Source organism: Vombatus ursinus, unplaced genomic scaffold, assembly GCF_900497805.2.
Source record: "Vombatus ursinus unplaced genomic scaffold, bare-nosed wombat genome assembly UNPS02014798.1, whole genome shotgun sequence".
In the NCBI taxonomy this organism is placed as follows: Eukaryota; Metazoa; Chordata; class Mammalia; order Diprotodontia; family Vombatidae; genus Vombatus; species Vombatus ursinus.
This window is the reverse complement of record NW_020954576.1, coordinates 8293945-8321248: the sequence shown is the minus strand read 5'-3', so window position 1 is coordinate 8321248 and position 27304 is coordinate 8293945. Positions and strand designations below refer to the sequence as shown.

At 37.2% G+C, this 27304-nt stretch overlaps 1 protein-coding gene across 1 annotated transcript in view; it reads right to left on the bottom strand.

Annotated features, from left to right (window-relative positions):
• Positions 1 to 27074, bottom strand: part of LOC114049970 (putative thiamine transporter SLC35F3) — a 527549-nt gene extending 500475 nt beyond the window's left edge. Inside the window, exon 1 of the mRNA XM_027871462.1 lies at positions 26849 to 27074. Within this exon, the coding sequence (XP_027727263.1) occupies positions 26849 to 27074 (226 nt within the window). The remainder of the gene's footprint in view (positions 1 to 26848) is intronic.
• Between the last annotated feature and the right edge of the window lie 230 nt (positions 27075 to 27304).

The window sequence follows — 27304 nt, the reverse complement described above, 5'->3', positions numbered from 1 at the left end:
TTCTTTCTTTCTTTCTTTCTTTCTTTCTTTCTTTCTTTCTTTCTTTCTTTCTTTCTTTCTTTCTTTCTTTCTTTCTTTCTTTCTTTCTCTTTCCCTCTTAGTTTTATTTTTTTCCAATTACAAGCAAAGATAGTTTCAACATTCATTGTAAATAAGATTTTGAGTTCCAAACTTTTTCTCCCACCCTCCCTCCCATTTCCCCCTCCCCTAGAAGGCAAACAATTTTATTTAGGTTATACACGTGCAATCCTGTAAATATATTTCCACATTAGTCATGTTGTAACAGAACAAAAGGAAAAAGCCACAAAAAAGCCCAAAAAACAAAAAACAAAAAAAAGTGAAAATAGTATACTTCGATCTGCATTCAGACTACATAGTTCTTAAACTTTTGGAATTGTCTTGAATCATTGTGTTGCCAAGATGAGCTAAGTCTATCATAGTTGATAACACATCACTGTTACTGTGTACAATGGTCTCCTGGTTCTGCTCACTTCACTCAACATCAGTTCGTGTAAGTCTTTCCAGGTTTTTCTGAAATCCACCTGCTCATCGTAGTATTCCATTACATTCATATATCACAACTTGTTTAGCCATTCCCCAATTGACGAGCATTCCTACAATTTCCAATTCTTTGACACCACAAAAAAAAAGCTGCTATAAATATTTTTGTATATCTGGGTCCTTTTCCCTTTTTTATGATCTCTTTGGGATACAGCCCTTATAGTGCTATTGCTGGATCAAAGGGTATACGTGTTGTGCTTTTCTATTTATGTCCCCAATACTTGTTGGAGTGCTCTGCCCATAGCTGACACTTAATAAATGCCTTTTCATTCATTCATTTCTAAAATGAGGGAGTTGCACTAAATTACCTCTAATGCTTCTTTCAGGTCTATGGTCCAATGATTTGGCATATAATAGGTACTTGATAAATATTTATTGACTGATTCACTATGATCTATATACCACATTTCATTGCTGTTTCTATGTATTAGACATTCCAGGGACATGTGAGTGCACCTCACTTGGCAATAAAGGTATAGCTAAGTGGAGAATGAAAGGTGTGTCTCATGTTATTTCCATGTCATTTTAAGCTCTTCCTTGCCTCTCTACAGTGCCATCATAAGTACTCCTACAATATTTTTTAAGCCAATAAAATGCCTTCCTTGTCCTTTGTGTTTTCCCTCAAGCTGTGCAGAGGCACAAGGCAGATGTACACTTGCCCAGAAGGAGAACAGAAAAGTGTATTATCCCATATGGAAGATCACTGTCATTGAAAAGGATTGTGAATAACTGTTCTGTCACAGTTTCACACTCCTCCCCCCAGAGGAGAGAAATGTGTCTCTTGAAATTCCTTCATTTTCCTAGCTGGAGGTTGTTAGTTCAAGATGTGGTAGGTTTTTAGAGCTTTTGTGCTTTCCACAGTACTATTTCTAATAGATTCATATCTAACTTTTTAGAGCACAATTCCCTGGAAATGTAGACATAGCAGACAGCAAATATGTTATTGGGATTTCAAGCCTTTCTGAATGACAAAGCAACATAGTCACAGTATAAAAGAGCCCACCAGATGAATCCCATCTCTTGAACACGAAGCTACGATGCTAGAAGGAGTAGTTAAATTGCCAAAGGAACTATTAAAGGACTGAAAGACCATAGGCATGAAGCTAGGGCTTGGCATCTTCCTAAATCTCATCAATTTAAAGGAAGCCAAATCAGGTTATGTGTCAAGAGAAAAATTACTTGTTTCTGTCCTTATTAGCCATTCTATGACCGAGGACAACTTGGGATCCTAGTCAGAGATCTAAAATTCGTGGAAGTGAGGGAAAAGCAATAGAAATCTAGGAACTTGCCTCTTGCCTCACTCCTCACTATTTGAACTTTTAGCTTTTGAGAGTAGCCAGAATATCAATATTCTTTATTCACTTCCCCCTTACCTAGTAACACTCTCATCTAGAATAGAAAATCCTTTCAGTCTCATGAGACCTTCTGTAAGTACAAGTCTTTACATATTGGACTCATGTTGGCTTTTCAGAGTAGTTCTCTAGCAAATGGCTCAAGCATAAGAAGTAGAAACTGTGCAGCCACTGTGATTAAAACACTTTGACATCTCTCAGTGGCAGCAAATGCCTCCCCTGTAAGCCTTGTGTGACATACACTCAATTTCTTCACATTAGGAACACATTTTTAATATAAGCCAAGATGAAAACTTATTACCCCCCTCCATACAATTAACTTACAAGGTTCACAATGACATTTGATTATACTAGTGTCCAAAGCAATTAGTCAGAAATTAATATTTATTTAACTTGATTGTCCAACAGCTACCATTTTTAGATTTCATTGACTTGAATGAAAACCTAATATCATGGCAGGGAAAAGGAGAGATTAGTTAGTATGCTTGTGTCCCAAAACAACACACTGAGGCTCGGAGATCATGCCCCTTGGCATAGTGATTAAGGGTGGCTAGGTTCTGGGTATAGCAAGACAGCATAGCTAATAATTTCTACTCACAAGGAATTTAAATTCTGTGGATGGGATACAATGCAAACAGATAAATATGTAAGTAATGATTCAAGGCGGAATCAGGTAACAGCAGTATGACAGAGTAGCTATTTCCTCCAACCCTACAACAAACTAAAAAACCTCAAAAAAAAAAGGAACTATAATACCATACAGAGAGTAATTATAGAATTCTAGCAAAGGTAAAGAGGTGGCACAGTAAGTGGAGTGTTAGTCAGACCTGGAGTTAGGAAGACCTGAGTTCAAATCCTCCCTTGGACACTTCCCAGTAATGTGAGCTGGCAAGTTGCTTACCATCTCAACCTGGGTTTCCCTATTTATAAAATGGGAATAATAATGATATCTACCTTATAGGGTTACTGTAAAGATCAAGTGAGGTAACACATGTAAAGCAAATCTAAAAGTGCTTTGTAAGTGCTAGTTACTATATTAAAAACCCCAGGAATTAACATCAGAGAATTTTAATGCTTATGTTTCTCTTCCCTCTTCTCCTCTCTCCCCTTTTTTCTCCACAGGGTGGTTGTTCAGGAAGAAAAGAAAATAAATTTCTGCCAATTATATAAAATAGAAATTTTTAGCACAGTGCCTAATACATAGTATGTACTTAATAAATGTTTGTTGACAAATTACAACACAAAAAATAAGGTCAAAGACAGAGAAAAAATATTATCTTTACTACTCCAAATAAGGAAGGAAGGAAGGAAGGAAGATGAAAGATTAGGGCTAAATATATAAATTTATATATTTGGAGTCTTCATACACATAATAATTGAACCTGTGACAAGTGATGAGATTAAAAAAAAACCTTGGGCTATACTCATAATTAGAAGGTAGGATATAGATGAGGGAAAAAATCATATTGATGAAATCAATAAATCCATTAAATATTAATGTAAGTCAAAAAGGTTATCAGATAGATTTTTAAAAAGTGGTTCAATTTTTAAATGCTTAAAAGAGAAATAACAAGGACAAAGACTGTGCATGGACAATAATATGGATGGACAGGTGGGTTTAGGAGTGGAAAAGTATAGATGTGTAATCCAGGAGAGCAAAACACTGGTTCTGGATTCAAGTGACAGAAGAAAATACAGTTTCAGCTAGGATCAATTCTATAAATGAGTTGTAAAAGGCAATTGACCTGACTGCTTATAAAACAGGTTAAAACTAAAAAAAAAAATCATTCTTATGCTAAACTGAATTTATTAAGCAGGATAACTATAATTTATTCAATTGTAAATTGTGTGTCTTAATACTATTTTATACTACAGTGAAGGTTTTGTTATCTAAAATCTGGTTAAATATGTAATATGCTGATGACTCACATCAGGAAGGTGAGTGGATAGAGAAGGGGAAGCCATGTTACAATGCTGTGGGACCAGGCTGCAATCTCAAGACTCTAAGGAAACCTCTACTGTTTTCTTGAGTAACAATAGCAAAAAATCACTAGAAGAAAACATAATGAACTTTTGCTACAGTGTGTCCTGGGAGGTTTAGTCATAGATATTTTCTTTATTGACTGAAGATTTTCAGCAGCAAGAAAAACACTATGGACAATGAGGCCAAGAATTCACTACAAATTATCCAGTAAATTTAATTTGTCCTTAAGCAAAATTCATATAATTCCATCCTTTCTCACACTAAGGATATACCCCAAACAGTTTGGCTATTACAATGAAAAGCAGTGGTACTGTGGTAATTATAGCAATTTCTCAGTTGCACATCTGAGAAAAATGATACCAAGGGTCATGGCTGTCTTAAATTAAATGAAAATTCATTTGTGCAGGAATCCCTTGAAGGTGTCAAAAATAATTACTTGCTAAATGTTTTCTGTTTAAAATAATGTGTTTTTGATCTAAACTGAAAGGCCAAGTTAAAAATGAGGGTAATACATCTCATTATCCAACATATTTTTTCACTCATCAGATACTCTACAGTACCTTCCTTCTTTATAATCACACAACTGACTGAAAGATATGGAGAACACAAGATATATTTGTTATTTTGTGATGATTAAAAACATGACTTGGTATAGCAAAGCACTTCTTTAAAGGCTTTCTTCCAACATGATGTCCACCATGTATATATCAAAATCATACCAGGTTTCTTGGAAGATGTTATAACAGAAACAACTTTCTAACCCCCTCATTACTAACTTTAATTAATATGAAATTAGTCATGAAGCAGAGCTGTGTGCTCAATAAATCTATTTGCCATTATCTTAGAGTATAGTGTTGGGTCTAAATAGAAAAGTCATTCCCTACAGATGGTGAGGCCCTCCAGATGGTCCAAATCCACCTCTTGATACCATTTGTGTAACTATGGACAAGTTAGTTAACCTTTCTGAGCCTCAGTTTCCTTATCTGTAAAATGGGGGCAATTACACCTCAAGGGGTTTGTGACAGGACAGCCATTGCTATCATGTCATCTCATGTGTTTTTTGAGCCAGCATCAAAGAACTCTGCAGTGTCCAAAAATTTCTGTGCTGATTGGTTTTTGAGGAATGTTTTGGTATAAATTAAACAGAGCTCCTTTTTTCACCTTTTGTCATCAATAACATGACTGACCCTCTCAGACCAGTGCTAATAGAAGCCTTCCCTACAGAATTATTGCCTGTTAAGTAACTCTATCTATAATTCATGTGCCATAGGGTTGAATATGTTATGAACCATGACGCAAAGCTGGAACAATGATCAGTCAGCATTTGTCTAATGCCTCCATATTGAGAAAAACTAATGATAAACACCAGGGGTTTGATACCATATTCTAAAATTAAGTTGATACATCATTCAGTTTAAAAGGAAATAGTTTTTTTTTTTTTTTACTAATACCAGGCTAAGAAACCTTGCTTTCCTCTGTTTGAAGAGACATTTCTTTATTCAGTTATTGCTTATATAGCCATAGCCCAAGTCACAGTCACACCGCATTGTTATGTCCTTGGTCCACAGCACAAGCAGAGGAAAATCGAAGCCAGTTTTATTTTAACCTGAGCACTTTCCAGTCTTTCTCTGAGAAAATATATGGATCACTTGTACTTATGCATGAGAATTTTATGAAATAACCTAACACTCTAAGGACAACCACAGGATTGAGAAGGGGGAAAAGTCAGAGTTCACTAATGATTCAAGTATGAAATCTCTGATTTGATTCTGGACTCTGCTCCAGAAATACCATACTACTGTCATGGTCAAGATGATGTCAATACTTACAGGTTTTTTTCCTCTATAAAATAGGCATAAAAGTTCTTTCTAAACCTCACAAAATAGCTCTAGGAATCAATATGTTAATGTCTGCAAAGTGCTTTGTGCCCTTTGGATGAAAAATGTGGAATCCAATTATTCTGAATAACACTAGTTGAAAACAGAGTGTGAATTCTCTTTTAATCCTATGTCTTCTACTCTTCCTTAATTAGTTCAATGCAAAGGTCCACTTTATGCTAAAAAATGTCATCTATCCTCCCCATTCCACATTCACATACTTTTTTTTCCTTCAACACAAACCATTTGAAGATTCAAATTCCACTCATTCTTTTTTTCTTATCATTCCTTTCTCTGACCCAATGCTTGCTTTACTCTAAAACTAATCAATTGTTCCTTCTCTCAGTTTGCTGAATCCTTTATCTTTCATACTCTGCCTCCTTTTTCCCCCTTCTTTTCCACCTTGGATGTGGGTAGCCTCTGCTTTTTAATTCTGAAGTAGTTCTTCTTTATAATAAAGGAGACATTTTCCATTACAATATTAAATACCCTCCAATTTGTTTTCATTCATACTCTATGGAGGAAATCATTATTCATAGTCCAATACTGAATTACTGCATGGCCTTGAAGAAGTTTGCACTCCATTCTGTGCCTTAGTTTCTCTATCTGCAAAATGGGAATAATAATGCCTTCACAGAGATGCTATGAGACAAATTCTGCTGTAAAAGTATGTGGGACTTTTTTTTAAATAGCCTATAGCTTGAAGAGCACAGAGAATCTGAAAGACACTTTGATTTTTCTATCTATACTTTTAACTCTTTCCTTCACCAGGTACTCATATTGTAGAAATATCCTGGTATGACCCTAAGTGTCAATTTGAGAGATCCCAGGATGTTCTGCAGATCAATCCATTAAGAAAATTGGACTTCCCTGTGAGGTTTGGTCCTGAGGGGGAGAGGTGGACTTCAATAGGGAACTCACTGCATGGGGAAGTTTTGTATCAAAAGAAACCAGAGGAGGTCAGAAAGAGAGGTTTGAAGTATGGATGGGGGAGAATCACAGGATCTTAGCATTGAAGGAGACCTTGAGGGCTATCTAGTTCAGTTTGTCCTTGACTAAGAATCTGTCACATCCTCAGCCAGCCTGGGTGGAAGAGAGGCATAGAAACTAATCAAGACAATTATCCAACAATATGACAATTTGCCATCCAGAACTCTGAAGTTTTGCAAAATTTAGATTTAGATAAGCAAAATTTAGAGACCTCAAGAATCCTTAACCCAGGCTCACTAGACTCTGGAGATAAATTTCACGAGGTCTGTGAAATTGGATGAGAAAAAAATTACATCTTTATTTTTGCTGACCTCTAACTGAAATTTGTCATTTTCTTAAATTTTTTAAAAACATTATTCTGAGAAGGGGTCCATAAGCTTTGCTGGATTGATATGAAAAAAAAAAGTTTAACAATCCCTGATCTAGTCCAAACAAGTGAGAACCAGAGAAAATAAGCAACTTTTCCAAGACAGCAAAGAGCAGAGCTGGTTTGGGAGCAATAACTCCAAATCCAATGCTCTATTTTTTCAGGGGGGAGGGGCAGCATTATATCCCAGTTGGATTAAAGTTTTTCTAAAACCTTCTACTAAGATTCAGGAAGTTAAAAAAAGTTTAAAGGGGTTACATTTTGCACTAATTCTCCTACCCTGCTGTGGACACCTTTCCTTTACATCCCAAAAACGTAGGGCTCTTTCTTGCAGAGGCCCAAACACTGCATGAAAAAAAGTCACTGGACCCAAGAACCCAGTATAGCAAAGAAAGCCAGAGCTTGTCCTTGGCCCAGAGCTATTTCCTCCCATCAACTCCCAGTTCTTCACTGATAGCCACTAAACAGCCTACCTTAAAATTTCTATTTCCAGAATACTTGTCTTCACTTTACCACACCCTCAGATAAAACCATCAAATAGAACTTAAAAGTCTCGACATATAGGAGAGTGCCTTTAGTGATAAGATCACAATTGTTTTCAGAAAGTAATAGCCAAACCCAACCAATTATCACCCCCATTCTCTATATAATCTTCAACCTCTCTCTAACTACTGGCTCCTTCTCTACTACCTCAAAACATGTCCATGACTCACAAAACAGATAAATAAACAAACAAAACTTCTTTTGATTCAATTACCCCCACTAGCTAGCATCCTGTGTCTCTTTTTCTTCCTTTCTCTTTAAGAAAGGTGTTTACACTAGGTGCCTCTACCTCTCCTCTCACTTTATTTTAACCCCTACAATATTTATTGCATGTGAGAAAGCTTCTGGATGACACTTTCTTACATGGGTGGATCAGTAGAGTAGGTCTTCTTGTTTGGCTACCTCAGTCTTTATCCCCATTAGATTTTTACTTGTGGGGTCATATCAAAACTGTGTTGTGTTTATCAAAACTTCATGCTTTGGATTGGGATCAATCTGCCAGAGACGATGGAAAGGGAGGTAAAGTGGTGGGCTTGCCAAGCATAAATACTACTTCATTATCTGAGATGGGTTGAAAAAGGAGATAGTGATGTGATTTGAAGAGAAAGAGAAACAATGGAATTCTTGGTGAATGGCTTCAATTTCTTTAGTAAAGTGTGAGGAAGTTCTTCAACTGAAAAGATGGGGGAAGCCAATGCCATGGTAGGCCTAAAGAGAGATGAGGTTTGGAACAGTCACTGTGGAGAGCAGGATAGCAGATTGATTAGAGAGTAGCAGAATGATTGCCTTGCTGTAGGGAGGGCTCATGTAAGACCAAATAATATAAATTTGTAGTGGATCCAATCAGTATGTTTCATTATTTTCACCAGACTCATCTAATCAAGACATGAAAGAAGTGGACAGTGGTGATCCAGAGTTGGGGTTTGGCAAGACATGATGTGGAAAAGAGAGCAAAAAATTAGAATGTATAGGATAGCATAGAGTTGAGCTGGTTCACCAACAGGTCAAGATAGGGAAGAGAAAATAATATAGCTAGTGCAGGAGTGATCACCTGGGAGGAAATGAGTGGCTAAAGGAATAGAAGTCAGGGTGAGGATAAGGAACAGGGTTAGGGATCAGAAGGCACAGGGAAAGATGGTATGATAGGAGTGTACCATGAATTATGAGAGCTGTCCAGTTCTGTATTGGAAAAAAACCCAACAGTTCGATAGTACTCCTTTTGTTGCCTCTCATATAGTTTGTAAATGTTTGTTGTTCAGTCATTTCAGTCATGTCTAACTTTTTCTGACCTTATTTGGGGTTTTCTTGGCAAAGATACTGGAGTGATTTGCCATTTCCTTCTCCAGCTCATTTTACAGATGAGGAACCAAGGCAAACAAGGTTAAGTGATTTACCCAGGGTCACCCAGCTAGTAAGTGTCTGAGACCAAATTTGAACTCAGGACTTCCTAACTCCAGGCCCAGTACTCTAACCACTGCACTATCTATCTGCCCTGTTTATAAATGTATTCTTTCTCAACAAATAAAAATATTCCTGCTTAAAAATCAAAATGACTTAGCCTTGAGACAGGAAATATGGTGAATGATGTGAGTAGGATATAAGAGTACCAAAAAGCAGAAATTGGCAGTAAACTCAGGACTGGAAAAAACAAACCAAACAAAAATAAACAAGGACAACAACAAAATTTATCTCCTGAGGTAAAATTAAGGCAGATTGAACTATGGCCATTAAGGAGGAAAGTTAAAGTATGACATAGTCTAGAACTGAAAAGGCCACTAGAGATTAACCAGTCCAATGGCTCCTAACCTATAGGCCATGGAGTCTTAGGGGCTTAGAGTTATTGTAAGGCACCTATAAATCCACATACACACCACGAATTGTTATTTTTAATCTTTCTCTTATTGAGAAGCAGCATGACATAGTGGAGAGAAAGAGAGTGACCTTGGAACCAAGAATATGTATTCAAATAGTCCTTTTGACATATATTGCCTATGTGACTCTAGACAAAACACTAACTTCAATATTTTAGGCAACTCTCGATGATTAAAAATTGTAGGGATGGCACCAATTTGCATTGTGGAGGGAATTTCTTCGTTAGGTAGTTACTTATGCCAGTGAAATCACAGATCCAATCTCTATCCTTACCGCCTAGTTTTAATTCCAAAGAAAATATGCAATGTGAATAATGGGGTTTGCATTGACAGTTTTATATGATCATTCTAGGATATAGTACCAGATATTAGGTCAAAACTTTCATCAATTCAAGCTGCAAAGCAGTAATAGCCATTATCTCAATGACTCAGCATCATAAATAAGCAATCATGCCTTTTATAGATGGAAGAATGTCTTTCATAAGCATTCATTACTATTTTTTTGAATATACATGAATTCCATTGGGATTAACAAAATAGAGGTTTATTTAGAAGTGTTATTGAATTTATGTCAGTGAAAATGGTTGACCCTTCATAGAGATCTGGTTTTTTGAACCAGCCAATTATTTTGAAATAGTTTTTCTCCCCTCCCTACCTTCGCTTCAATCAATAGACACTTAATAGCACAATTACTATCACGTGGGGGTCTGCGAAAATTTTTCACATTTAAAAATTGGTCTTTGTATTTGAAATGTTGGGAATCACTGACTTAGTCCAACTCCCTTCATTTTACAGGGAAGGAAACTTGAGGCCCAAAGAGGTAAAATAGTTTGAGCCTACCATTCCCTCACAACATTATCCTTTATTTCCTCTCTCATTCATAGGCTCCTAGAAAAGGTTCTTGACACGTTGCCTGTATTACCTCATTTCACACTTGCTTCTCAATCCCTTTCCATCTGTCTTCCACTCTCAACTTTCAAATGAAATTGTTCTTTCTCAGGTTACTAATGACCTCTCAATTGCTAAATGCAATGACCTTCCCTCAGTCTTCATTCTCCCTAACTAATCTGGTGTTACTGCTTTTCTCCTGCACACAAATTCACCCCCAGACTTCCATGACACTGTTCATTCTCAGTCTTCTTGGCTAGATCATCATCTGTCTTCTGTCTCTTAACTGTGTGTATCCCTCAAGCCTCTGTCCTGATCCTCCTTCTCTTTTCTTTTTTCTTCCTTGGTCATCTCATTAATTCCCATGAGTTTAATTATTGTTTTTATGCATATAACTTTCAGATTTATCTATCAAGCCCTAATCTCTCTCCTGAACACCAGACTTATATTGCCAGCCATTTGATGGACTACTTTACCTGGATATCCAATACAAAACTCCAATTCAACATGTCTAAAAGAGAATTCTTTATATTCCTCCCAAAATCCATCTTTCCCTATCCTTCTCTATTTTTGTTGATTGCCCCACCAGCTCCTCAACTGCTCAGGCTTGCAAGCTTGGAGTCATCCTTGACTTTTCCTTTTCTCCTTTGCCTTTGCATTGTTGATTGTATTTTAACAACTTTCTTGTATGCATCCCATGCTCTCCATTAATACTTAGTCCAGGCCCTCTTTATCTTTCACCTGGACTCTCTCAAAAGTCTCTTACTTGGTCTTCTACCTCCAGTTTCTTTTCTTTCCCATCTATCTTCCACAAAGTTTTCAAATTGATATTCTAAGACACAAAATTGACCATATCATTCCCCAAAATCTTCAGTGGCTCACTATTACCTCCATAATAAAATACAAACACCTCATCCTTCATTTAAAGCCTTCCATAATCTAGCTTTCAACTCACTTTCCAGTATTTTATATCACTCCTTTACATGCATTTGCTGTTCCAGACAAAGTGGCTTGTTCACTGTTTTCTGTAAACGACTTCTCCATTTACTACCACAATGATCATTATATCCATTTCACAGATGTTAAAACAGAGGCTCAGAGAAATTAAGTAACTTGTCCAAACAGGTCTTGAACCTATGTCTTCTGAATCTAAGTTTCATGTTTATGTTCCCCCCCCCCCCACTGTAACTACTCTAAGTGTTGGTGAGGGGAATGGAGAAAAAAAGGGGGAATTGTTATCTAGTAGTTTTTTAGTCATGTCTTACTCTTCATCACCCCATTTGGGGCTTTCTTAGCAAAGACACTGGAGTTTTTTTTTTGCCATTTCCTTCTCCAGCTCATTTTACAGATGAAGAAACTGAGGCCAACAGGGGTAAGTGACTTGCCCAGGGTCACACAGCTAGTAATTGTCTGAGGCCAGATTTGAGCTCCAGAAGAGGAGTCTTCCTGACTCTGGGGCAAATGCTCTATCCACTGTGCCACTTATCTGCCCAAGAAGGGGAAAGTCAAGCAAAATTATTGTACTAAAGGCAGCTGAAAGCAGAAAGAGTAGTATCCGGTTGGAGATTTTAAATGCTTGGATTTTAAATAGGCAGGAATAGAAAGGAAAGGGAATATATGAGGGATTTTGTTCATGGAAGGCTTCAGCAGCTATCTGAGCATGCACCATCTGTAAATCTATCCTCCTATGATCTTATAAGAAGTTGAAGCACAAAGCTGGAAACACAAGACCCTGAGCTATTGATGTCAGATTTATTGAGCACAGAGAGCAAGATATTGTAATGAGGAGCCTTCATCCTGTTTCTAGCACTGCCTCACTGCAGTGAGGGCAGTTGAGTAGAGTCTGGGGTAAATCATTCCAGTGACAATAGTCATTTTCTTCTTTTTGTAAATCAAAATAACAAGACTTACAAGAAGCCGAAATTGGGTGTACAAAATGTTTTCACTGCTTATGAAATATTCAATTTTTAAACATGTGCAATGGCATATGGTAACAGACAATACATATGAAGGTGGAATTTTATCTTGTTTGATCTAATTCTTCATGCTTCAGATAGGCATTAGAGCAGATGACCTCTAAAATGCTTTCCAATTTTAAAAGTCCATGAAAAAAAAACAAACACTTTCTTCTGGGTCTCTGATCTTTCCCATGTAAGGATAGGGAGCACTGAGTTAATTGATTAACTATTCCATCCCACTTAAAGTAAGAAATTCTTTAATGAAGTGAGAACTTTTCTCAATCAGTCAAGGGTTTTAGGCTAAGTTTGGAAAGAGTCCTTGATCAGCTAGAGTAATATGGCACAGGAATCTTGTTTGGATTGGTTGAAAAAACATAGCTATGTCCAGAGCCAGATGGAGCCTAAGAGATTCAAACAAGTGGAAATGGCTCTACTAAACTCCTAAAAAGGAATCAGATGGGAAGGAGGAACACAATCTTAGTCTCAATCTGTACCCCTCACCCTTGACCAGAGGAGAGTATGAACATTAGAGGTCTAGAAGGCAGCTTAGCTTCTCATCATGGTGCTAGCAGCATCACTGGATCACCCAAAAGCAGTATCTGCACTTGAAGCCAAACATAGATTAGACACAGATTCAAAGCTCAGCAATGAGCTCCAAAGAAAAGCTATACCAAACCTAAGAGGGATATCTTGAGGGCTTCCAACAATCAGCAATAATGAACTATCCTTTTGTCAAACCATATTCTCTAAGCTTAAGTCCACTTTCCCTTGGACTCTATGCATAATGTGGGAGACTGTGTTAAAGACTTTTGGGGGAGACTTGTACCAACTGTTATTAACACTACTTTAATAAATACTCCCTTCCTAAACTAATTTAGAGTAGCTGACTAATTGACTTCAGCTGGTAATCATGCTAAGAATCACATCAGTGGGGGATCATGAACTAAAGCAGAAGAAAAACATCTTTTCAACCACTTGGGACTAACTCTAGAGCCCTGAAGGGAAGCGTAGCCAGCTTTGCTTTAGGGATCTGACTCATCAGTGCATATTGGAGCTGGGAGTGTTGCCTTGAGCATGTGTCATACCTGGATATGATAGACTCATCACAGTAGGCTGTACCAAATTCTTCCCAATATCTAAGCCAACCCTCAATCAACAAGCATTATTAAGTATTTTGTGTCTCACCTATGATACTTACTTTGTTGTTGTTCAGTTGTTTCTGACTTTTTGTGATTCCATTTGAGATTTTCTTGTCAAAGATACTGGAGTGGTTTGCCATTTCCTTCTCCAGCTCATTTCACAGATGAGGAAACTGAGGCAAACAGGGTTAAATTGCCCTGTGTGACTTGCCCTGGCTCACATAGCTAGTAAGTGTCTGAGGCTGACTCAGTGAAGATGAATCTTCCTGATTCCAAGCCCAGTACTCAATCCACTGCCACACCTAGTTGCCTTGTATGAAAATAGGCTGGTCATTTATAACCATTCTGAGCCTCAAGTCTCCTCATCTATAAAATGTAAATAATAAGATTAACACTATCTAAATCATGTGGTTGTTATGGAATAACTCTGTAAACTTTAAAGTGCTATGTAAATGCGAATCTTCATTATTAGTCTTATTAATCAATCAATCTATATTCATAAGGATTTCATTAAAGCATTGGAGATACAAAGGAAAAGTGAAACCAAATCCTGCCCTCAAGGAGTTCACATTTTAAAGCGGGGGACAGACATGAAAATGACTAAATACATGCAACATATATAGAGAGATAGAGTAGGAGCATATGAAAGCAACTTGAGAGGGAAAAGCATTAGAAGCTGAGGGACCCTGGAAATGTCTCCTGTAGAAGGCAGAGTTGTCCTGAAGGAAGCCAGGTTTTCTCTAATGTGAGGTTGAGAAGAGGGAGCTTTACAAGCATGAGGGATATTTTTCTTATTTATGGAGGCTCTTGAGTTCTTTGAGACTCTTAAAAAGTCACTGAATGTCCTACAGTAGAATACTAAAACACTAAATAGCTTCTAATGCAAAAAAGAAAGGAATGAATATGCTCTTTTTTTTAAACACCAATATTTTTCTGGTGATGCTATCTGGCTGTCCATCATGGAACACTACAATCTCCAAAGAATAGAAATTTGAGGTAGTCCAAAGGGCAATGGAGAAACATAGGGTAGACACAATTAGACTTTGATCAAGGGTATATGGATAAATGTCTAAAAACCAGCTCTCTGAACAAGAAAATGTATGCATGAGACGCTTTTAAGTTTGATCTGCATTATTAATATTTTCTCCATCAGTTGCTTAAATATCAACAATCAACAATATAACAAATCAAGCCCTGATATGTATCATTTGCCAGTTTTTAAGATATAAATACTCACATTGAAAATTTAATGATTGACCAAGCTGGTCCATGCAGCCTTGAACACACCCCTGCCTGGGGCTTATCATATTGACTTTTGTGCAAGAAGTAATGTAAAATTTATCATCTATCATTGAGAAAGTGGGATGGGGTGGGTCATTTATCACAGTGTAAGTGAGGAACAAAAGATGGACAGTTTGCATTCTGTGACTGGTACCCACAGAATGTTAAGAAACCCAGAGAAAGGTTTACAATGAGTTGTATAGATCCTCTGCAGATGATTTGTGAGAGGAAATGGACAAAAAAGCATAGTTTGGATTTATTTTTCAGTATTAAAGGAATGGTCCATACTGAGGAGATTACAAATGCAAATGAAGCATTGAAACAGAAATGCCTTTCATTGACTATCCATCCATACAGAAAGCTGAATGTTTGACAGGCCTCCACAAAGAGACAAAGCAATTTGGAGATCAGGAGCAGTGCTATAGTCACCCCCCGTTGCCAACATAAGGCAGAATCTATTTTCCTGAATGTCTAAGTCATTTTTGGAGGGAGATTTGTACGGAGGGATCTAGGGAATATGTTACAACTCACATTCATGAACCTCCGGCCCAGAATCCCTAGAAAGGCAGCAATGACATTTGATGCGACAAAGCCTGGTATAGATTCTAAGTGCACATACCCACCTGTCATATAGTAATGAACTCCTGAACCATCACACAAATGGCAACAGAAAGCCATAGGGAAATATTCTGGATTCCAACCAAACTGACTTAAATAGACCTAACAGTTGTCATTGTTCCACTCTGTATAAGATGTTATGCAGGCACTTACTAGAAAACTCAACTGAAGTTTTCAGTGGTCCAGTATGGGAAAGAGGAGTTGGAAAGGAATAATTACTGAAGAAACTGTGATTATATCCTATCACAAGGCAGGACCACACTTAAAATGACCAAAACGAGAAGCATTCTGTCTTTGAATCCCTCCAAAGAATAATCTTCCTGAACTTCTCTCAATACTCTATTCTAAAAATCAATGACCCTCATGAAAAAAAATATTCTTCATTAAATCTAAATTTTCATATTACTTTTGCTCCTTGGGTGAAGAAAAAGGGGAAAAACAACTTTAAACTGTAACAAAAAGGATTTATTATAAACATTATGTCGAGACAGGAATTAGAAAGGCTTACATACAATCAAAGAGCTAGAGACCGATGGTTATTTAGTTCACCCCATAATTTCAGATGTGAAAACTGAGGCCCTGGGAATTTAAATGACTTGTTCAAAGGGACACAGATAGTTAGTATCAAAAGGATTTGAGCTTAAATCCTGTGACATCAGACTCAACGTTCTTTCCACTGTGCTATGACAAATGTTCTTTTTGAGTAATTTTTATGAACCAGTTGGAGTATCTAGGCAGTATAGGGGCTAGAGCACCAGACCTGGAGTAAGGAAGATCTCAGTTCAAATCTGGCCTCAGACACTTGCTAGTCATGAGATTCTGGGCAAGTTAATTAACTCTTATTTGTTTCTCATCTCTCATCTGTAAAATGAAGACACACTGGCGAAGGAAATGGCAAATCACTCCAGTATCTTTGCCTAGAAAACTGCATTGACAATGTCCATATAGTTATGTAGCGTCGGACATGATTGAACAACAAACGAATAAGATAGGATGAAACACTTATCTGAAAGTGGAAGAGTGGATCACCTACATTCTGTAGCATATATATGAAAAGAGAATCAGTAGCTTTTGATAATATTATCAGTTGCAAAAATAAGGACAAGTGGATATTAATGATATATCATTTAGCTTGTTGAGGCACTTTTTAATAAAATACTGAAGTCAGAGTTGGAAGGGATCTCGGTGGTCATTTATCCAGTTGCCCAGTCTTCACTTGAAGACTTCCACTGAGGAGGTCTACATCCAGAGGAAACCCATTCCACTTTTGGATAAGTAATTTTTAGAAAGCTCTCCCCTTGACCTTAACTTAAAATTTATTTCTAAACTTCAATACATTTTTCCTAGTTATGTCCTCTGGAGACAAACATTTCTCTCTATTAAATGCTACTATTTTATATTTGATCTCATGTTTTAGGATCATTTTGGATTCTGATTCTAACTTCCAATATGATACCTGCCCTCCTATCTCTGTGTTATCTTCAAATTTTAAATTGTCATTAATGCTTTTAAGTCATTGTTAAAAATTTTTTTTTTTCTTTTTCATGTTAAAAATACTAGAGAGTGTCAGGTCAAGCACAGATCACTGATGCACACACTCCATTGGAAACTTTTTCCAAGTTGAAACTGCATCATTTATGACTCTTTATTGGATCCAGTCATTCAACCAGTTCCAATTCTATGTAATTAAACACTCATTCTAGCCCATATCTCTTTATCTTTTCCATTAGAATAGCATGAGAGAATTTGTCAAATGCTTTGCTTAAATTTAGGTACATAATATGTAGAAGTGGCTAAGTGATGCTTTGCTTAGATTTAGGTACATAATATGTAGAAGTGGCTAAGTGGATAGCATGCTGGGCTTGGAATCAATAAAACCTGAGTTCAAATATGGCCTCAGACACTTACTAGCTGTGTGACTCTGGGCAAGTCACTTAACCTCTATTTTTTACTGTTTTTTCAACTACAAAGAAGGGACAGTAATATCACCAACCTTCCAGGGTTGTTATGAGGACCAAATGAGGTAATATTTGTAAAGCACTTATCACACTGTTTGGCATATAGTAGACGCTATAAAATGCTATCATTATTATCATCATTATTATGGTTATTATTTATAGGATTTTTCCACCAATTTAGTCATCTAAATTTTTCAATGAAGAATAAAATATCTCTCCTCAAGGTCTAAAAGAAAGTTTATTTAAGGATAAAACTTTTCAGTTTCTGAGATCTTGATATCCCAGAAAATGTTGTTGCTCTCATTTTCTGTTCTCCCCACCCCCACTTAGCCTCAATTTCTCTCCCTTTTAAAATACTTTAAACCTTCCTTCTCACATGACAAGTTTCATCCTAAAATAAACTTTTACAACCAAATTGTAAATCTCTTGCAACTAGGCCATCTCTGAATTGCTGGCCTGACCTCTACTATTTCAGGAGAATCAAAAAGAAATTGCTCTCCATGAATTCAATTAAACCGTTAGCCACTGATCCAGTCACGACTGGCATCCACGTCAGAGGCCTACATTCATAGTTTAGTCTGGAATTATGCAGAGGGTTGGTATTAAGATAGATTTTCTCTCCCTCACCATCCCCTTCCCCAAATCCTTTATAATATTACCAGAGAAATTAAAATTGGAAGCATCTTGAACATCTGATTTCTTGGTTGCCATTTGTGTTATTGAACTTGATACAATTTCTCCCTTTGGACTATAAACTTCATTGTCTAGTCAGTTTTCCCTTTCATATTTGCATACCCTAGTTTATGTTTACATAATCAACGGTGAAATGTAATGGGTTAGGAATGGAAGTGGAAGGAATATCCAAAAATGTGGTATAATGCAAAGAGTTTAGGGTTAGAGGGTCTGGGTCTACATTTTGATTCTGCCACTTACTATCTTATTGTCGATGTGATGGGCAAGCTATTTAATCTCTCTATGCCTTAATTTCCTCAACTGAAGGGCTGGATGAGATCAGAGGCCAGCAAACCATAGTCCAAGGGCCAAATCCAGACTGCTGACTGTTTTTGTATGACCTACCAGCTAAGAATGATTTTTTACATTTTAAAATAATATCTAATTCTTAGATGGTAGACCATATGAAAAACAGGCAATGGGGACAGATTAGGATCATTGACTCCTAGATGACATTGTCACTAAAGTCCCTTACTGCTCAACAAGAATGTGTGTGTAAAACAATCAGACAACTTGAAATGGTCCTATCAGATGAGATCTATTATTATTGACACTATTACTTTAAGAAACCATGATTTCATTTGTATTCATTAGTAATATTCATTAGTATAGATACTCCCTCCACCGATGCAGATAAAAAGCCCTATCCAATTTTCAGAGTGCTCTAAGATCAACCAATCAATCCGTTGATCCACCTCTCAGACCTTACATAGTTTGCTCTATGAAGGACAATGCTGCCGGCTCCTACTGGAAGTCTTTTCAGCTTGTTAGGACCTGTTACACTCTGCTGTGTAGTCTTTGTCCATCCTGAGTTGCGTCATCATCATAACACCAAAAACATTTTTGTCCAATTACAAAGAACAAACAAACAAAAAAATTAGTCACTTTGTCCAGCTGTGCAATCATCTGAATACTAAACATAAATGAATAAGAGGAAGAGAACATTTTGTCCCTGGTCTATTTCTCTCTTGGATTCATCAAACAAAGTGGGGAAAATGTAATAGTAGCAAGGATAGGGATTAGACTATGTGATTTAATTGAAAATAATAAACAATTGATGTATACTTCAACTTTCTAAGCTCTAGGCACTGCATTAGAAGTTGGGAATAGAAAGAAAGAAATGAAATACCCCTTCACTCAAGGAGTTTGCATTCTAGAAAGGAGAGACAAAACAACATCTTAATTGCAAAATCTAATGACCTTTTCTCAATCTTCCTTATTCTTTACTCTGTAGTCTTTGACATGGTCAGTCACTCAGTGGATAGAGCTCTGGGCTTGCCCATCAAGATGACCTGAGTTCAAATGTGGCCTCAGACACTTAGTAGATATGTTACCTTGGGTAAGTCATTTAACTTTTGCTGCCTCAGTTTCCTCATATATAAAATGGGGAGAATAATAGTGCCTACCTCATAAGGTTGTTGTGAAGATCAAATGAGATAATGTTTCTAAAGCACTTGGTACATAGTAGGTGCTTACTAAATGCTTGTACCTTTCTCCCTTCTTTTCCTGAATACTCTCTTGTCTGGAGGTTTTTGTGACACTGTTTCTCTTCTTACTTTTCCAACTATTCCTCAGTCCCCAGTGCTGGAACTTCCTACAGCTCATATGCACTAACATGAGTGTCCCCCAAGGTTCTGTTTTGAATCCTCTTTTTCTTCTCTTGGTAATCTCATCATCCCATATAAATAGCTAGTATTTATATGGCACTTTAAGGGTTGCGAAGCCCTTTACAAATATTATCTCATTTGATCCTCACAACAAGCTTGGGAGGTAGGTGCTATTATTATTCCTATTTTACAAATAGGAATAGAAGCTAAGGCAGACAAAAGTTGAATGATTTGCCCAGGGTCACACAGCTAGGGTGTGTCTGAGCTGGATTTGGACTCCAGTTTTCCAGACTTCAGGTCCACCACTCTAACCACTGTGCCCTCTAGATTTATATGTTCAGCCATAATTGCTCTCCTGAGCTATAGTCTCACATCACCAAATGTCTGTGGGACGTCTTGGCCTAGATGCCCTGTAGATATCTCAAACTGAACATTTCCAAATCAGACCTCATTATCTTTTCATTCAAACCATCTCTTCTCCCCAACTTTCCTATGAGATTCAAAGGCATTACCATATTCCTAGTCATTCATAACCTAGGTATACCTTATTCACACCCATCCTACCTATCCAATCTGTTGCCAGTTATCATCATTCTTACTTTCACAACATTTTTCATACACACGTCTTTCTCTTTACTCACAGTCACCACCCTGGTGCAGGTTCTCATCACTTCGTGTCTAGACTGTTTCAATAGCCTGCTCATTGTTCTCCATGCCTCATCTTTCCCCCTTCTAGTCCATCGTCCACTCTGCTACCAAAATGATCTTCCGAAAGTATAGGTCTAGTCATGTCACATTCTGCTCCTCCTTCAAAAAACTCCAATCCTGAGATTATATCGATATGTGTATGTATAAAAATTCACAGTTCTAGGACCATTGAGTCATCCTTGCTAGAATTTCACCAGTATCACCAAAGTCAATCAGTGCATTGTAAGGAAAAGTGTTGTCTGTTGGGAATTTGGGGGGTGATTTCAGAGTTGGGTTGGATTTTGAATTTTCAGGTGACAGGCACTCTGATATATTTGCCCATTTTTATCTCCTTGGTTTTCTCTTGAGGGAGAGGGAAGGGGAATTTAGTTAAAGAATTGATTATACAGTTGAAGCATTTCAAGTCTGACATGACATCAGGAGGCTTCCTGATTGGCTGAGAGCCTTAGGTTCTAAAATAGAGCTATGGATTCTATCTAGAATGTCCTCTGGTGAATGAAACTCCTCAAAATGCTCTGGACATTTTCTCTGGCCATTCACTGTGCCTGGAATGCTCTCCCTCCTCAACTCTGCCTATTGACTTTTCAGGCTTTCTTTAAGTTCCAATTAAAATCCTGTCTTTTACCAAAAGCATTTCCCAACTCTTCTTATTTCTAGTGCTTTCTTTTAATTATTTCCTGTTTATCCTGTATATAGTATGCTTTGTATAGATTTGCTTGCATGTTTTCTCCCCCCATTAGATTCTAAACTCCCCAAGGGCTGGGAATATCTTGCCTATTTTTGTATCCCAGTCTTTAGCACAGTGTCCTGCACGTAGTCGGTGCTTAATAAATGTTTATTGATTTACTTATTGAATCAGGTTGAGCTGTTATGGAAGGAAAGATGCCATTTTATCCTGAGGATGCAAGGATGATAGATTGAGTAGTATGGAGATCCAACCCCTCCCCCCTCCAAAAAAAAGCAGAGTAAAATTAGAAACTCTTATTTAAAGATTATCTAAGAAAGCTAAGGTGCTACTGAGCTTGAGAGAAGGTAGGTTTTATTTCTATGCACTTCTAATTACCTTATCCTTTAGTATTATTTCTAAATTTGTAGTCTAGAGTGGGTGGACATGGGAGATTTATGGGAAAGATAGAAGTAGTTGTTAGAAGCAGACACCAAGATACTACAGCAGTGGGAAAATAAGATAGGGGCATAATTAAGGTTTGCATGTGGTAGATCTTTAAATCCAAGGGGTCAAATAGACTCAGAGACCCAGAGGAAGGTTTTCAGTTACTTGAATTGGAATTCAGGGGTCAAAGAAGTTTAAAAGATAGTGAAGGTTAAAAATCCTTTGTCTAAAGGTCTCTTTTATCAGTTCAAAGTGGAGAATCTGGTGCCCTGGGGAGAATAAACTTGAATAAGGTGGGCTAGCCCTAAAGCCAGGGCCTTGGTGATGTCTATACAGATCGTCACTAAGAAACAGTTCTGTACATTCAGACACACATATAACCTAACTTATTACTAGGTTCCTGAAAATTTTTTCATGAATAAAATCATACTATAAAAATATTTAGTTCATTATTTAATGTACGTTTTCCCCCATCCCTAGTACAAAGTCTTTTGGAAATCAAAGAATCCTTTATTAAAATAAATATTCACTTCTTAATTTGATGTAGCTGTTAAGATTTGGAAGTTTTGTTTTTCCTTTTAAATAAAGGCATATTTATACTATGTAGTTTATCATAGGATTAAGAAATCAAAATGTCCTAGATCAAGTTCAATTTCTTCATTTTCTAAGTGGAAAAACAGACTGAGAGAAGTTAAAGGACTTTCCCAAAATGACACAGATAATTAGTCAATAAACATTTATTAAGCATCTACTACGTGCTGGGCTTCACGCTAAGCACTGGGGATACAAATACAAGTAAAAAGAAATAAAGTCCCTACCTTCAAGGAGCTTAGTCTAATAAATAATAGAGCCAGAATCTAGACCCAGAACTTTTGACTTCAAATCCAGTGCCCCTTATATTAAAACATGCTATTTCATATACATTAATATCATTTTATTTTATTTAATTCAAATGTATTTTATTGATGCCTTTTATTTTTACATAGTTATTACCATTCATATAAAGATTGAAAAAAAAAAACCCTCTGGGCCCCATAAGAAATGATCCAAAGTATCAGACTGGTTAATACTCACTGAACTTCAATTTGTGTACCATATATAAATATATATTTTCATACATACATATATGCATATACATATATACATATATATGTGTATACATACATACATATATATGCACTTCAGTATGTATTGTCCCTCTTATGACTACCTTTTATAGTCATTCCATTATCTATTAGCATCCTCACCAGAGGACAGAGAAGGAAAAAAGGAAAGAAGGAACTCTTGGTCATTACTTTTGTTATGTCTTAACAGTTCTGGTAAAATAATATTTATATAGTGCCAGGCACTGTGCTAAGGGCTTTGTAAATATTATCTCATTTCATCTTCATAACAACTCTGTGAGATAAGGAAACTGAGGCAAACAGAAGTTAAGAAGCTTGCCTGGGATCATGCAACTATTAAGTTTCTGAGGTCATATTTGAACTCAGATCTACCCTGTCTCCATCATGCCCGAAGTTTTATCCACTGAGACACTTAGCTCTCCCTGGCAAAAGAAGGAAAATAATGAGTGGGAAGACAGGAAGTTGTTAAAATAGGGGTATTCAAGCTCAAACACTTCCTGATTCTAAAATATATCACACTGCAATAAAAGATAACAATAATGAGTTAGCCCTTTTTTGGGGGGGGGTAATTTTAAAGTATCAGTTTTGAGCTGGATTAGGTAATAAGAGGAGGGGAGAAAGAGTTTCGTGCACTGAGTCTGTTGGTCCAACAGCCCGGAGAGATAAGAGAAAAGAGAGAAATTCAGACTAAGGCAGATCGGGACCCTCATAGGTTCTTAGCCCTTCAGGGCTTTCAAAACGTGGTCCTCTGCATATCCATACCATATACTATGCAGTACTATATAGTATGCAGTTTAATCACTGCTCCAGTAACCTGGATAGTATATATCTTTTAGAATCAAGGTAATCTAGGACTTTTTATGATAATTCTCACAGAGATGTCACTTATTTATGTAGATTGATTGAGGAATACTAAAGGAAACCTGGTTTTTGACCTGTTTGTGAATGCCCTATTTAACTATGAGTCACCTAATATAAGAAACTAAAGATATAAGCACATACAATTTCTCATGTAACTGATATTTGAGTAATTTTTTTCCATATAAAAACCAGCTGATTTGCACCTATCAAACAGAGCCTAGAAACTGTTACTTGGCAACTTCTTGAGCTGGGACAGAGATAAAAAATTCTGAAAGATGAATGTCAGGAAGTCTAAATTATTACTGTATCTTGGATTGACAAGCTCATTATAAGGAGAAGGCTTGAAGCATTCTATAATTTAATCAGGACAGTGCAAGATTAACATTTCTTTAACAATCCATATCTATGCTTTAAAACATGCACATACACACGGACACACACACAGCAGCAGCAACTACAATCAAAGTAAATAGCAGAAAACAAGAAATACATAAACCTTTCCGCCTACTTAAGTAGCAATGGTAACAAGCCAGAATGGTAACCTGAAACCTCTCTGGGCATATTAATAAAATATCATTCCTTGCAACTTTAAACTTAAAAATATCATTAATTCAATCAAAATGTCATCTGTTGCCCAAAGCATTTTTATAAAAAGAAAATATCTTGAAATAAACAATTATTCTCACAGGAAAAGGAAGAGTAGAATGAACTTGGTTTATTTATAAAGCAACAACCACTACAGCTTAATCCATTAATGAATGATCTGTCAATCTGGAACATGCCAGTGAAATCATGGGTAAAGAAACTTCGAGTGCCTCACTTCTCTACCAATGTAGATGGCACATTCTCTGCAGCTTATAGTTTTAGATTCTGGGGGCATTAAGAGGTTAAATGAGTTTTCCAAGGACCTATTTGTACAAAAATACTTCTAGCAGCTCTTTTTGTGGTGGCTAAGAATTGGAAATCAAAGGGATGCCCATCAATTGGGGAATGGCTGAAGAAGCTATGGTATATGATTGTAATGGAATATTATTGTACTATAAGAAATGACAAGCAGGATGATTTGAGAAAAACCTGGAAAGACTTACATGAACTGATGCATGGTGAAATGAACAGAATCTGTAGGATGTTGTACACGGTAACAGCAATTTGTATGAAGAACCATGAATGACTTAGCTATTCTCAGCCATTATCCAAGATGATCCTGAAGGACTAATGATGAAGCATACTATCTGCCTCCATAGAAAGAACTGATATTGATTGAATACAGACTGAAGCATGCTATTTTTCACTTTCTTTCTTTCATTTTTTTCTTTTATTTGAATCTTCTTGTACAAAAAGGACCAATATGGAAATGTTTTACGTAATTGCACCTGTGTAACCTATATCTGATTGCTTACCATCAGAGGGAGTGAGGGAGGGATAGAATTTGGAATTCAAAACTTTAAATAAATATGTTTAAAAAATTGGGAAAAAAATGAGTTTTCCAGGGTCACACAGCTGTTACATGTAAAAGGCAAGTGGAACTGGAATACAATTCTTCCTGACTTACAGGACAGCTCTTCATCTACTATGCCAGGCTACCTCTATCTGTCAGTAATATCTCCAACTAGAGGGGAATAAAATTGCATTTAATAATAACTTTAATGATACAAGACAGGAGATTTTTACTGCCATCTTACTGACTTAATTTCTAAGTGTATTTGCACAAAAGCAACAGTTTCACTTCAAGAAGGGAACTCTTTTATATCTAAAGTCACAGACGTTGGTAATATAGTATTCCTTTTCTAAGGAGCAAATTGTGCTGGTCACAAGAAGAATTAGAAAAGTAAAAACAGTGTTATGATTTCAGGGAAAGAGCAGATGAGTCCTGAAAGTCTGCAATCTTATGGAGATCCCTTCAGTAATAAAGAAAGCAGATAGAGAAGCAAAGCCTGTGTCACCTGGGGCAGGGGGGGGGGAGCGGGAAACAAAAACAAAAAAAAAGAAACGACCACGCAACCAAACAGAAACCTATGTATAATGTGTCTTAATTTTTTCCACCTTGTGTCTGACTTTTTAGGTAGGAAGGCAAATTTGCTTCCTCACCTGTCTTCCATACAATATAAAGCCCACATAGCAAGGAAAGTTTTTTAGCACTTGTAGACAAGAGGTGTGAGAGGATACAAGGCTTATTTTGACCCAGATGCAATCATAATGGTTCTTGTTTAAAAAAAAAAAAGAAACCATTCAACTTCATTGCTCCTTCTTGCAGATGTCTTATTACTAACCTAGACAACTACCAGCATACAGGGACACTAGGAATGATATAAAGATAGAATTTTTTTTTTTAAGGACCTATAATGATTAAGAACAAAAGCCTGAGTTTATTTCCTAGGAACCAAATAGAACATTTATCCAGTCCAAACAATGAAGATGATTAATGTCTTTAGAAATCTTCAAACTCTTAGACATAACCCTAAAACAGTGACTACATCCTACTTTTTCATACTGGGGAGACAAGTGCCAATCTTCTTTTTGCTGTATCAAAGTGTATCAAGAGGCTATGACCAGATTTACTAGTGTCTTACACTTGTTTTTAGTCACTGTCTCCCATCCTGAGTGATAGGAAAGACCAGCTAATTAAATTTGATGTGGGTAATCTTAATTTGGTAAATTAAAATATTACCAAAGAAAACAGGTGGGGTACCCACAAAAGTTTCAAATGTTCCAATGCTTAACACCGTGCCTGGTACAGAGCAAGTGCTTAACAAATGGTAATTGACTGACTTCCACATAGCTTTAGCTATCCATCTTGCTGAGACCACATGTCAACAACTAGAACACAGTAAAATATTAGTTCAGCAGAATAATAAGGGTTGGGGACAAAGGAAGGCTTAGGTGTAAATTGTCACTCCTAAATTCACCTTGCATAAATATGGCGAGAGGAGCTAATATTTGGCTAAATACCGAAAGCTGCCAGCCACAAAATGAATCAGTACACATCCTGCCCTTGAGATGCACAATGCCCACCATATTTAGAATTCTGAATTAATTAATTCTTTGGTTTCCACCAAACGTTTTTTTTTTTTCCATTCTCTGGAGCATGGAGTGTGGGTTTAGGGGGAGAGGAAGTATAGATAGACAAATATAAGTTAAGGAATTTAGGATATTTGGTTATGAAAGTAAAAAGTCCTGCCCCACAACCCTTCCTAAGCTGTTAGCCTGAGGCAACTGTTTTCAGAAAAGTTGGATAAGGATGCTGAGTCTGCAGTTGATGCCTGTGGCTGGGACAGATGAGGATGGGAAAGTAGCGTGAAAGGGAGGCGGCAGTCTTACTTTTGTAGCTGGCTGCCCAGGGCTGGTAGCCGTAGTAGCCAGTAATGCGCAGGATCCGCTCCTCTATAGAAGTGAGCCCCGCTGATGTGCTGGTGAGGTCCTCCACGGATCGGGACCATTTCAAATCCTCTTTGATCGCCTCGTCTACCACCAAGTACTTCAGCTGCCTGAGCTGGGGGCTGATGTCCGACAGCCTCCGGGGGCTGACGTCGGGTGACCTCCTCATGCCGCTGAAGCCAGCAGGGATTCCCAAGCAAGGGAGTTGAGGGGGAGGGAGGGAAAAGAGGAAGAAAAGAAAGGAAATAAATGAATCCTATAAGCCGATATGAAGGAGGAGGAAGGAGAGGGAGCTGTCCCCAAACCTCCAACATGCAGGTAGAGGCAGAAGGGCTACTCGTTCTTCCTCCCTCCCTTCCCCTCTTCACCCCAGTCACCTTTCCGTCTCCACTCCTGTTT